Source organism: Cibotium barometz, chromosome 33 (genome assembly GCF_041138505.1).
Source record: "Cibotium barometz isolate CiBa-2024 chromosome 33, ASM4113850v1, whole genome shotgun sequence".
Taxonomy (NCBI): domain Eukaryota; kingdom Viridiplantae; phylum Streptophyta; class Polypodiopsida; order Cyatheales; family Cibotiaceae; genus Cibotium; species Cibotium barometz.
This window is the reverse complement of record NC_141078.1, coordinates 45,942,079-45,955,335: the sequence shown is the minus strand read 5'-3', so window position 1 is coordinate 45,955,335 and position 13,257 is coordinate 45,942,079. Positions and strand designations below refer to the sequence as shown.

Here is a 13,257-nt window from a genome sequence, read left to right as displayed (position 1 = left end):
CAAAAGACCGAACTTGGCCTATGAGACAAATCAGTGTACCTCTGTGGGGTATCCTCTGTCATCCCAACAAAATGAGAAAGTACTGAACTAAAAAGCTGAATCTGGGTGTGCAATAAGTACAATGAGTGGGGGAGGGGATGGAGCTCTACTACTAGGAGAATGGAAAGCTATATGCATGGAGTATCCATGCAACCTAGCTAGCTCCAGCCTCTGTACCATACTGAGGGTATAGAATGGTATACATCAATGAAGGGGGTGTCCACAGCTCCCTGAAGAACATGCCTGGGTCTGCTCTGAAGTGAGCCAGTCGCTCCGCACCCTCTCTGTGAAACTGAGCTCTAATCTCTGTCATCTCTCTCTGGTATAGGCGTGGTGTCCGAAAGCCAGGTGTCCTCTGTCTCCTGCGAGCTCAGAGTGTCTTTGCTCTCTGGAGAGTAATTCCCTGTTGTGTAGGGGCTGGGAGTGGGGTGGATCTCTGAAAAAATGTAGTAATCTGTGTCTATCGTCCCCCCTCTGGAGCTGTCTGAGCCTATAATGATGTCTCTCTGTGACGCTGTTTGTCTAGAATGAATCTCCCCAGTATGCGCTGGTTTGCTGTCTCAAACATCTGGCATAGAGAGTGTGGCTCTCTGAATAAAATGGGATATCTCTCTCTGATGGCTGTATATGCTTTGCATGTGCATACATAATGCTCCTCACTCTCCACCTCCTCTCCGCACAATCTGCATACCCTCTCCTCTCGGGGGATCCGTGCTGCTTTGCCAGTCTCGATCTCCAATCGATGTGATGAGACTCTAAGTTGACCAATAGCTACTCGCGAGCGGTGTGGTAAAAAGCCCTCCATGTATCTAGGCCTCTCTATAAATCCATCATCAGTGATACTCATGAAGTGATCTCTATAGTACAGCATCTTCGGTGGAAGAGGCTGTGTAGGCGATATCCATGTATCTCGTGTATAGAGCTGCCATAGGTCCTGTCTCAATACTCTGTTCCTCTCACTATGAGAGAGATGGATATGTGGTGCATCCCTGTCATACTGGAATGGTGGTAGATGATCCATGTCTAGGCCATGCTGTGAGAACCAATGTGTGACCTGTGCATACCATGATCCTCTGTCTCCTGCCTCAGCCAGCTGTCTAGATGCCTCAAAAGCTCTGTGACAATCTGTCCTGTGGCATCTCTTTCAATCTGTCTAGCAGGCATATAGTTTGGAATATGGCCTCCATCATCATAGGAGGCGCAACAAACTCTGCTCGGATAATGTCATGAGGTACTGACGGTTTGTTGCATATCATGCGTGCCATCATGAGGGCCTGTGGTCTCTCTATCTGTGTCCACCAATGGGTAGCAAGGCCTAGCGCCCATACCGCTGCTCCATACATCACTGCCGGTGTGACTAATGTGTCAAATAGCCACCCCTTCGTTCGGGGCTCCTGAAAATGCGCCTGGTGGCACTGTTTCTCTAGCATAGCCAATGCTGCATATCCCCGTGTCAATCTAGCTCTGGCTGCTGAACCCATGGTGAAGCGCGTGGCTGCTGCAGAGAAGGTAACCCTAGGTACACGTATGATGTCACCACCTCCACCTAGCGTCCTGCGAGAGTGAATGTGAGCTGACTCCTGCCTTGTCTCGATGTATGAAAGACCATAACCTTGGGTTTCCCAAGGTTCACAGTAAGACCCCTCTGTGTGCAGAAATCATGGAGTGCATGTAGATGTTGTTGTAGACCTCCTGGAGACTCAGACACTAATACAATATCATCAGCATAAAGCATAATATGTACTGAGGTACCTGCTAGATCAACTCCATCTCCGCCTCCCCGTGTAATGAAGTCAGCCACCTCATCAATGTATAACCCAAATAGCGTGGGGAAAGTGGGCATCCTTGCTTCACACCAATGGTGCTAGCAATAGTCTCGGACATATCTCCTGGGCATCTGACTTGCCCAAAAACCTACTCATATAATGCATAGATGCCCCATGGCATACCAGCAGGCGCTGAAAGAGCCTCTCTCGTGGTACTGTGTCAAATGCCTTGCGGAAATCCACAAAGCAGTAATAGAGCTTTCTCTTCCTCACTCTGGCCTGATCAATCATACATCTCAAAGTGAATACATGGTCAGTGGTAGAGAAAGCTCTCCTGAAGCCTGCCTGCCCTGAAGCTCTTGCTCCAACACAGCACCATAGAGTTTGGCCAACACGTGGCCAACCATAACCGTCCTGTAGTAGTTGCTCGGATCGAGCATATCCCCTATTTTGTGGATCGGCACAATGGTGTGCATCGTCCACTCCGCAGGCAAACCCTCTGCTAGTGCCCTGTTACACAGGTGTGCAAGAAAAGGAGCCAAAGAATCTACTGCATATATGAGATGCTCACCCTGTAGGCCCATATGGTCGGCAGCCCGTCCATGCTATAGGCGGCGGATAGCTTCCTTTACCATCGAGTGAGTAAAGAAGCTAGCTGTGCTAGGTCGAGGCTCCTGTGGCTGAGGTATAGGTGGCTGCTGTGGGGCGTGGTATAGGTCCTCTGCATATGTGTGCCATGTCTATGGGTCTACAATGGGTGTCGGTGTCCGGGGCTCTCTGAAGTGCCGCCATGAGATAGGGCTATCTCTACTCATGAAGAAATGGAAGATCTCTAGCTCCTGTATCTCTGCAAAGGCCCGCCTTTTGCGGCGAGTAAGTCTCCTCATCTCTCTCCTTGACTCCTACTCTGTGATGGCTCCCAAGGCTCTCTGTATGCGGAGCCGTGAGTATAGGGTTGTGCGCTCGTCATCATAACATTTGTTTTGGGGGCAGTCCCTAATCTCGCAGGCTCTCCTGAGTGGACACGATGTGGGAAGCTCTGTAATGCAGCCGTGTGTAGGAGTGATGCCAGCTGAGCTGTAATGGTATCCATAGGTGCCAGTTGATCCATGAGTAGGAGCCCATACTCTACTCTACCAGTGTATATGTCTGCCATGTCATGTGTGAAGTAGATGGTAGTGTGTGGCGTCAGTATGTGGGGGGCTGGTGATACTTGTGATCCGGCTAGTGAAAATGCCAAGTATGTATGATCTGCCCCAATAGAACGAGGTGGGATGGAGAATGAGGTGACAAGCTATGATGTCTCCAAAGACCCCATAATGTAGTCTACCACCGTGCCTCCGGTCCGTGTACGACCTCCATGTGGGAAGCATGTCAACCCTCCTAATCCCGGCCACTGTAGCATCATGTTATAAATAACGAGACGATGCCTGGCTCCCAACTCTAGTAAGTGGTCCCCATAATGTCCTCTATCTGGTCCAGTGTCCTCTCATGCCCGACTAGCCCCTATCTTCTCTGGATACACAGGGTGGAGGATCTCCATGTCATTATAGTCATACACCTCACACTGTCTGCTCTGTGTGGGCATTGAAGTCACCCGTAAGAAATACTTCCCCTAGTGTAGAATAATGCATAATCTCCTCTGACAGACAAGTGTATGGCGAGGCTCCTGTCTCCTCCTCCTGTGGCATGTCCTCTGTAATGACATACGAGGATCCTGATGGAGAAAAGTTAACATAGGGCTATGTATATAACCCTGTCCTGTGAGACCTGTAAGCTGATCCACATGTATCTGGCCTCTGGATCTTGTGCTACCACTCTCACTCTCCCCTGTAGCTCCCGTCTGAATAAAACTGCTACTCCCCCCGACCTCTCGAGGTACCCTGGCGTGTGGTCCTCTTGTATGCTGACTCCCACTGGAATCCCTCTACTCGAGGTATGTTGAGATATCGAGCTCTAGTGAGGCGGTGGACACTGATGACCCGCCTGACACTGATGACCCGCCTGGGGGATAGGCCCCGCACTTACACCACTGGCATGGTTGGTGAGATCTTGGGTGATATACGGCCAGTGGGATGACAGGCTGTGTGACAGCCATTCTAGAGACTGGCATAGTTATAGCGCCAGCTCATTTAGTCGGGTTCACACTATAGAGAACCCGTGTATGTATTTGGTTGAGTACCTTTCATATTGTGTGTACTCTTATTCTTGTATATGGTGTGTTGAGTGTTGAGTAGAGAAGAAGAAGATTTTCAGCCTCTCACCTTGTGTGTTCTCTATTAGGGTTTTGTGAGTGTGTGTGTGTGCTTGCAAGAGCTCAAGCTCTCCTCCCCCCTGCATCTTTTCATGGTATCAGAGCCTGGTTCGTGCTAAGGGCTGAGCTGCAAGCAAGAGAACCACAGGAAGCGGTACGAGGGTAAGAGCTTCAACTACTCTTCCCTATTGTGTTGGTGACTACACCCTTGTCGGGAGCTGTACGGGAGGCACCGGCAAACGGTCTCTGATTGAGGAGCTTTCTTCGCGGGAGCAAAGCTACAGGGCAACTATATAGTCCTTTGGACTGTTATTTTCGGGCCGAAAACGCGTTTCGGGCGCGTCTGGACCTCCGTTTTTCAGAAAGCAGGCGATTTCGAGCACTGCGGGTAAGTCATCGATTCTTTGCAGAACTCTGTTTTAAGAACTGCAGGAAGACAGATTGACTGTGCAGACACTGTGGGTGCTGCAAAGAGGTCTACAGTTGCCATTGGGTGTATGTATGCACATTGAGGTCACTGGTTGTGACATTTGAGTGGACTGCAGTACCGCTGTGCAGAAAATACAGCATTTGTGCAGGAAAAACCAGAGTGCAGTTTCTGGTAAAATTGTGTGTTTGGCAAGATGTCTAATGATGGCATAACACAGATTGTGGCTGAGAAGCTGGACAAGAATAACTTCCATGCTTGGAGGTTCAGGTTGACGAATTTCCTGATGGGAAAAGGCTATTGGGACTACATAGAAGGTGAGCATGAAGAGGCACCGGAGATACCGGATATAAATCCGACTGCTGCAGATGTGAAAGAGTTTAAAGACTGGAACCAAGGAGCCAGGAAGGTTATGTATTGGCTTTCCATCAGTATACAGGACACCATGATTGGGCACATTCAGGATGCCAAGTCCCCCAAGGAGGCATGGGACACCTTGGTAAAGCTTTATGAAACAAATACCAAGGCACGGAAGATACAGTTGAAGAATGAACTTCATACTGTGGAGAAAAAGAGCGTGTCTGTGAATGACTATGCGCTGAAGATAAAGGGTATTGTGGAATCCCTTGCATCTATTGGTGTGTCAGTAGATGATGATGACAAGGTGGAAGTCTGTCTACGTGGTCTCGGGCCACAATACAAGGCGTTTAAGACGTCTATTCAGACTCGGGAAAACATTCCCAACTTTACAGATTTGGTGTCTATGCTGATTATCGAAGAGAAGAACTTGGGTGAAGACCAACAGTCCTCACAAAGTAAAAACAGTTCAGAGCAACAGGCTTTCTACACGAGTTCAGGAAGAGGACGAGGTAGAGGAGGCCGTGGACGCGGTCAAGGAGGTGGCCGAACAGGTAATCAGAATTATGGCCAGCAGCAGCAGCAACAACAACAGTCCCAGAATCAACAACAACAACAACACGCAGGTGGAAGAGGCAAATTCAGAGGCAGGGGGAGTCAAAGAGGCCGTGGAAATTGGCAAAGGCAATACAATGATGCACGTGAATGCTATTATTGTGGTAAGACTGGACATGTGCAGGCAGAATGTTATAAGAAGCAGGCTGACATGCAAAATGGGAAAGTGCAGCAAAACAACTATGCATCCTCAAGCAGAAATAATGAGGATAATGAAAGGTTGTTTGTGATGCAGCATGTCGTGAATGCCATGTCTGAAAATGTTGATGCAGCACAAAAAGATAATGTATGGTATGTGGATTCAGGTGCTTCGAACCACATGACGAGTCATGGGGAGTGGTTCAAGGAGATGAAAAACCCGGAAAGACCAGGTTTTGTGGAAACAGGGGATGACACTGCTCATCCAATTGCCCACGTTGGAGATGTGCCATTGTCCATGCAGGATGGCAAAGTGAAGTACCTTGCAGATGTACTTCATGTACCGAACATAACAAAGAATCTGGTTTCAGTTGGCCAGATGATTGAGCAGGGTTTGCAGGTTCGGTTTAACCCTGATGGGTGTTATGTTGAAGATTTCAAAGACAAGTGCAGGTTGGTTGCAAAAGGCAACAGAGTGGGCAGAATGTTTACGTTGGATGTAGACATGCCTGAAATGAGTGCTGCGATGTTTGCAAATGGTTCAGGAGTTGTTGCAGACACAGACATATGGCATAAAAGAATTGGACATGTAAATGTGCAGAGATTGAAGTCTATGCAGACAAAAGGAATTGTGACAGGGCTGCCAAAATTTAAAGTGGAAGGTATGCAGAAAATATGTGAAGCATGCCAATTTGGGAAGCAAACAAAGCATGTGTTTCCACGTAACAGATATGTGAGCAGAAATGCACTAGATGTTGTGCATTCAGATGTATGGGGTCCTACGAAGACCGTGTCTATGGGAGGCTGCAGGTACTATGTCACTTTCATTGATGACCACACAAGAAAAGTGTGGGTATATTTCATGAAGGAGAAGAGTGAGGTGTTCACTCACTTTCAGAATTTCAGAGTTTTGGTTGAAAAGCAAACAGGGAAATATGTAAAGTGCCTAAGGTCAGATGGAGGGGGAGAGTACTTCTCCAATGAGTTCTCTGAATTCTTGAAGAAGAATGGTATTCGGAGACAGTTCACATGCAGATATACTCCGCAGCAAAATGGAGTTGCTGAGCGGAAAAACAGGCACATTGCTGAGATTGCGCGAGCATTGATGGAAGAGAAGAATATGCCGCATTGCTATTGGGCTGAGGCTGTTTCTACAGCAGTATACATCATGAACAGGACTCCAACTGCAGCCATACATGATGTAACTCCAGAGGAGAGGTTTACTGGCAGAAAACCAAATTTGTCTCATCTGAAAGTTTTTGGATGCATTGCATATGTGCATGTGCCAGATGAGCTGAGAGAGATGGATATGTGGTGCATCCCTGTCATACTGGAATGGTGGTAGATGATCCATGTCTAGGCCATGCTGTGAGAACCAATGTGTGACCTGTGCATACCATGATCCTCTGTCTCCTGCCTCAGCCAGCTGTCTAGATGCCTCAAAAGCTCTGTGACAATCTGTCCTGTGGCATCTCTTTCAATCTGTCTAGCAGGCATATAGTTTGGAATATGGCCTCCATCATCATAGGAGGCGCAACAAACTCTGCTCGGATAATGTCATGAGGTACTGACGGTTTGTTGCATATCATGCGTGCCATCATGAGGGCCTGTGGTCTCTCTATCTGTGTCCACCAATGGGTAGCAAGGCCTAGCGCCCATACCGCTGCTCCATACATCACTGCCGGTGTGACTAATGTGTCAAATAGCCACCCCTTCGTTCGGGGCTCCTGAAAATGCGCCTGGTGGCACTGTTTCTCTAGCATAGCCAATGCTGCATATCCCCGTGTCAATCTAGCTCTGGCTGCTGAACCCATGGTGAAGCGCGTGGCTGCTGCAGAGAAGGTAACCCTAGGTACACGTATGATGTCACCACCTCCACCTAGCGTCCTGCGAGAGTGAATGTGAGCTGACTCCTGCCTTGTCTCGATGTATGAAAGACCATAACCTTGGGTTTCCCAAGGTTCACAGTAAGACCCCTCTGTGTGCAGAAATCATGGAGTGCATGTAGATGTTGTTGTAGACCTCCTGGAGACTCAGACACTAATACAATATCATCAGCATAAAGCATAATATGTACTGAGGTACCTGCTAGATCAACTCCATCTCCGCCTCCCCGTGTAATGAAGTCAGCCACCTCATCAATGTATAACCCAAATAGCGTGGGGAAAGTGGGCATCCTTGCTTCACACCAATGGTGCTAGCAATAGTCTCGGACATATCTCCTGGGCATCTGACTTGCCCAAAAACCTACTCATATAATGCATAGATGCCCCATGGCATACCAGCAGGCGCTGAAAGAGCCTCTCTCGTGGTACTGTGTCAAATGCCTTGCGGAAATCCACAAAGCAGTAATAGAGCTTTCTCTTCCTCACTCTGGCCTGATCAATCATACATCTCAAAGTGAATACATGGTCAGTGGTAGAGAAAGCTCTCCTGAAGCCTGCCTGCCCTGAAGCTCTTGCTCCAACACAGCACCATAGAGTTTGGCCAACACGTGGCCAACCATAGGAAAGGGGCTGCTAGCCAAAGCCTGAGAAGTAGAATGTATGCTCCTAAATAAACAAGTGCAATGAGTTTGGCTGGATGACAGTTAGTGTCCTTGGCAATGAAAAAAAGAGAAGCAGCTTGCAAAGGTCTCTTACCTGTGTCCTTAACATCAAAATCTCTTGTGCAAGACTTTCATTTGTCCTTTTCATATCATCTTCAACAATTTTTGGCGAGGCAAGGCCCATCAAAGTTGGAGTTGGTGTGGTTGAACGAGGAGGACTCGGCCTTCTTGAAGGTATGGGAGAGGTGGCTCTTGAAACTATTCTCGACTGTGGGACTGAAGCAGAAATTAGCCTTCTGGAGGGCCCAAAAGCTGGATATTGAGATGATCCATTTCTAACAGGTGAAACACGGCTACTTGACGACTCAGACCTCCTGTTCCGTTTTGAGTATGATTTGAATTCATTGAGCTTGAACTGTTCAAGAGCCGTTAGCTTAGAAAGCGCTGGTTGAGACCTAGGCACTTTTGAATCCCACTTCTCTTGTCTTTCTTTGTTATCAACTGGAGGTCTTGTATTGCCCAATCTTTTGTTTCCTAAACCTGAAAAGGTTGGGCTAGTTTCGGCTGCTTTTTTCAACTTTATATAGCATGGATCACAAACACGGTAGGGTTTGTTGGGATTTGGAGCCATGGATGCCTTTAATGCCTTTTTGGAGCTGCAAGAATGACAAAATACAAGACCACAATTGTAGCAATTATGGCGCTTTCTAGTAAATCCAAAGGGCTGTCTACAGCCTGAGCATATAGAATGGTCAGCTCCTGATACCCACTTATGGAGGCAGATGGCTGCAGTAAAGTTAGAACCACAGGCAATACTGTTTACTTGCTTGTCTTTCAATGTCTCAACTAATGTTGGAACTTTCCTGTCTTCAAAATCTCCATGCCCCAGTCTACCATTGGCTCCGTTCCCCCAAGTATATACCTCAGTTTTTGAAGTCAAAACTGCCACGTGGAATGCACCAGAGGCAACCTCCTTTACAAATGCTTCACGAAGTTTACCCTCCACACGTCCAGGGACCTTTCCATCTGCATGAGGATCTCCTAACTGTCCATAAACTGTGCTACCCATTGTGAAAACCTGCCCTGAAATGGTGAGTGCCACAGTTAGACTATGTCCACAAGCCACCCGGCAAAAATTGTGCTCTACAAGAGCTGCTATACAGGTTGGAACCAGTTTTTGTTCTTTGTCCCCATGGCCAAGCCGACCTTTGTCACCATCGCCCCAGGTGAAAAGTTTTCCAGATGAACAGATACTAGCACTACCTGATCCCACCATCACTTCTACCACGGCTGCTGAATGCCAAACGCCACAAGATACCATGACAGTTTTCAATCCCTTCAAAGATTCTACTTCTCTAGGAAGAGGTGTGCTGTTCTTGTCACCGTGACCAAGCACTCCAAAAGTGCCATCACCAAAAGTGAAAAGCTGCCCTGAAGAAGTAACCAATGCTGTGTGCCAAGGACCACAAGAAACTGATGCAACACGCAACCCCTCAAGTGGACCATTTACTCTTTTAGGTATCCAGTGGCTCACATCATTACCATGGCCTAAAAGTCCAACATTATGAGTACCATCGCCCCATGTGAAAAGTTCACCAGAGGGGGTCACGGCACAGGAATGATACTCACCACAAGCAGTAAGTTTTACATTGGTGTTTGCAAGCGCCTCAACAAGCTGAGGATGTGAAACATCAGCATCAACTCCATGTCCAAGTCGCCCTCCAGATTCTTCACCCCAGCAAAAGACCTCACCTTGCTTAGTAACCAAAGTAGCATGCCTATCACCACAAGCCACATGCTGCACATCTAATACAACTGTTGACTCCATAGCCTTGGGCAAAACTGCATCAATTTTCGCTCCTAGTGCTTGGCCCACTCTATAGATGCCACCACCTAGTATCCCATCTCCAATTCCTTCTCCCCACATGTAGACATCCCCTAAGGCATCTGCATCATCTTGTCCTGAACCTTGACTTGACGAACTTACAGCGCTTGACATGCTAACTCTGAAAACATCAAGCGATGCTCCACGCATTTGTGAATGCAGGCTATCTGAGCCTATGTCAGAACCAATGGAGTGCACAGACCCACCAACAGAATTCGATTCAAAGAAAGTCTTTGAGCTTGTAGGGCGTAAATCCTCCTCCAAAAAAGGCTTTCCCAAACCATGACGAGGAGGGGAACCATATGGACTTGGGCTACATTGTGTTTCTCCAACATCCTGCAATAAAAGCAAAATGTAACTTAAAAGTCTTGTATGCACTCAGATAAATGCGCCATAGCCATACCAATTAAATCTATGCAGCAATGATAAAAGTCATTGTGAAGACAGACATGTTTGCAAAACTGCAATCCTGCAGATACCCTCTCAAATTTCCGTATCTAATTTAAACATAATACAAAAGCTTGTACACAATCTATAGGCCTTACAGCATACATGAAACTCACAGAACTAAGTTGACCTGATTCAAGCTTTCAGTGCTTCCAAAAGGAGAACTCAAAGGGGAGTTTTTTCTAGTGTGTCCGACTGGGCTATTGGCATCAGAGGATGCTGCTCCATCACTTTTTGCATCAAACTTCCACTTCCTATTCTGGCCTCCAGAGATACGTGCCCTCAGCCCAGTAAACCACACTTCTGCTTCTTCTTTGTCTTTGCATATCTGTTGGTAAAACCAAAAACATACAATTTAACTACAAGCTGCAAATTGCTTCTAAGTAAAGCACAGGTCTTTGCATATCTGTCAAAGTACATGAATCTTAGAAGGCTTGGTTCCTTATGGTTCCTTATGGTTCCTTATTTAGAACATTATAAGGAAAGACCACATTGAGAAAACTCTCTCGAAGAAAAATCCATACCACATCAAGGGAGCGATCTTCACAAATCAATGAGAAGGACTGGTACTCTTTCTCAGGACGTGGATACCGCTGGAAAGTGGCCTACATAATTGGTGGTCACAAATATTGACTTTTACACAGTGCATGGTTTGCATGTAACATCACAAATGGACTCTCAAAATTATGAATAAATTCATCCTACAGTCACAAAAAGATGAAAAATACCCTATTATACTCACAGTTCGTTGCCCTGGTACAATCCTAGACACTGAGCTCAGCCTGAGTTGTTTCTCTTCTTTCCCAGAGTACCAAATCAAGGATGCCTCATCCTGAAATACAACTCGGGTTTTAAATTGGAGAGCTTAACTAGAACAATCCAACCTAAAGCAGGCCAGTGTTTAACGACGTGCATCTAAGCCATGGTGCATTGATACTCTTTTTTAGAAACAAGTAACCACAAAATTCTCATATCTCATACTCACATTTGAAAGTCTGAATGGACAAAATTTTGGCTTCCCTCTGCGTCCATACTTCAGCAAGGAAGCTCCTTTTTTCAAAGCAGTTACCGCCTTCCCATGCACAACAAACCAAAACGTCAGCAAAGCTAGGTCAACATAGGGAATAGGAATTTCAAAAAGCAGTGCACAAAATGTCAGATTCAGAATAACAATATCACTGGATTGGTCTCTCATGCAAAAACAAACTTGCAAGTGAATCCTTCTATTTGCACACCTCAGTGACATCTCAGCCACACATGTGATAATCCATGTGCTTCTGGACCCATATGAGCCTCCATGTGACACACATCACTGCTTACATCACACATTCACCTTTTGACTCTTTCATATTAGGAGCCTTACAAACAACCTTTGATCCATACAACATTAGATCTCAACAGCACACACACACAAATACAAGGAAATGTGCTCCCTCAATCTAGACATGATAATCAGATGAATTTCTCAACACACAATAAAATGCCTCAATATCATTAAAGTGGTAGAAATGGATGATCAGTATGAGCAGATATAAATATAAGACAAGCTTTTTTAAGAAAAAATAAGCATCAGGTGAACAGCCAGGTCTATAACACAGGACACATACATGCAAACAAAAAAACCTTCTAAAATTACATAATACTTTGAGATATGTATAAAGCACCAACATCACAAGGACAAGAATTGAAAGCCTCACTTACTAACCACCACCATCCCACAACATGATGATCTTACTACAAGTTCACTTGCTGGCCTTAAACTACTTGGAAACTATCTCGATTTAATAAGTATACAAGCAGTCCATTCATATTGTCACATTGATAAATATTAAGCAAACTATTAGATGTAGTTCAAACAAAGTTCATAGTTACCAGGAAATGTCATTTACTATTTTCTTAGGTGTGTCTTTTGTTTGCTATGCTTTTTCAGGGAGAAAAAGCATGGTTTGTATAACAAAACATGTAGTCCATGTCGGAATATGCAGCGGATATGAGACAAACAACTGAGAGCACAACGTAGCAAGACACCACGATGAAGATGAGCAAACGCAAGAGAACCACCAGCCTGAAAACGCAGGACTGTGTGAAGAAGAGCAAACGCAGGACTGTGTGAAGAAGAGCAAACGCAGAAGAGAGAGAGAGAAGCTGTATGAACTCTGCTCTATATACAAGATCCAGTATAATGTGGGAGGTGGGGACAAGGGTGGCATTTATACCACCCTACAGCACTAGTCAGCCAGCTCTTTTCAGCCGACAGGCTGCCAGGGTGTCCATGACTGGCAAATAGCCAGTCGGCCTACACAACAGTAGTCGGCCACCACAAATAGAGTCCGCCAGCGTAACTAGCCCTCCTCGACCCAAAAAAATGGGAAAAATACATGGAAAAGTAAGGGGAAAATGGAGAAACACCTAATGGGCGGCACACCCACAACAGAGGCCCTAGTGTGTAAATGTACAGACACGAGATGACTACTAACACCCCCTCTCACCTCCTGGATGTGGAACCAACCCCAGTGAGCTGGAGTACTGCCGGAGCATAGCTTGAGGTAGAGACTTCGTGAAGAGGTCAGCTGCATTGTCCTCCGTCAAACAAAACTCTAGCAAGATGTCATTAGCAAAAAACTTCTCACGAACAAAGTGACTCTGGATGACCGTGGGCTCCTCCTGTGAAAACCCAATCTCGCCAAGTAACCTCTGCAACCGCGCCACCTCGCAAGCAGCACCACAAGCAGCCCGATACTCTGTCTCTGTAGATGACAAGTCAATAGTTGGCTGCCTCAA

General features: G+C 46.4%; 1 protein-coding gene across 4 annotated transcripts in view; it reads right to left on the bottom strand.

The window, feature by feature from the left end:
- The window catches only part of LOC147619646 (PH, RCC1 and FYVE domains-containing protein 1-like), a 71,069-nt gene that overhangs the window by 43,970 nt on the left and 13,842 nt on the right, over nt 1–13,257 (bottom strand). For all 4 annotated transcript variants that reach the window (XM_086773329.1, XM_086773330.1, XM_086773331.1 and 1 more), the window contains 5 exons: nt 11,462–11,548; nt 11,219–11,308; nt 11,001–11,081; nt 10,607–10,804; nt 8,239–10,365 (listed from right to left, as the gene is read on the bottom strand). In XM_086773329.1, coding sequence (XP_086629455.1) covers nt 8,239–10,365; nt 10,607–10,804; nt 11,001–11,081; nt 11,219–11,308; nt 11,462–11,548 — 2,583 coding nt within the window. The remainder of the gene's footprint in view (nt 1–8,238; nt 10,366–10,606; nt 10,805–11,000; nt 11,082–11,218; nt 11,309–11,461; nt 11,549–13,257) is intronic.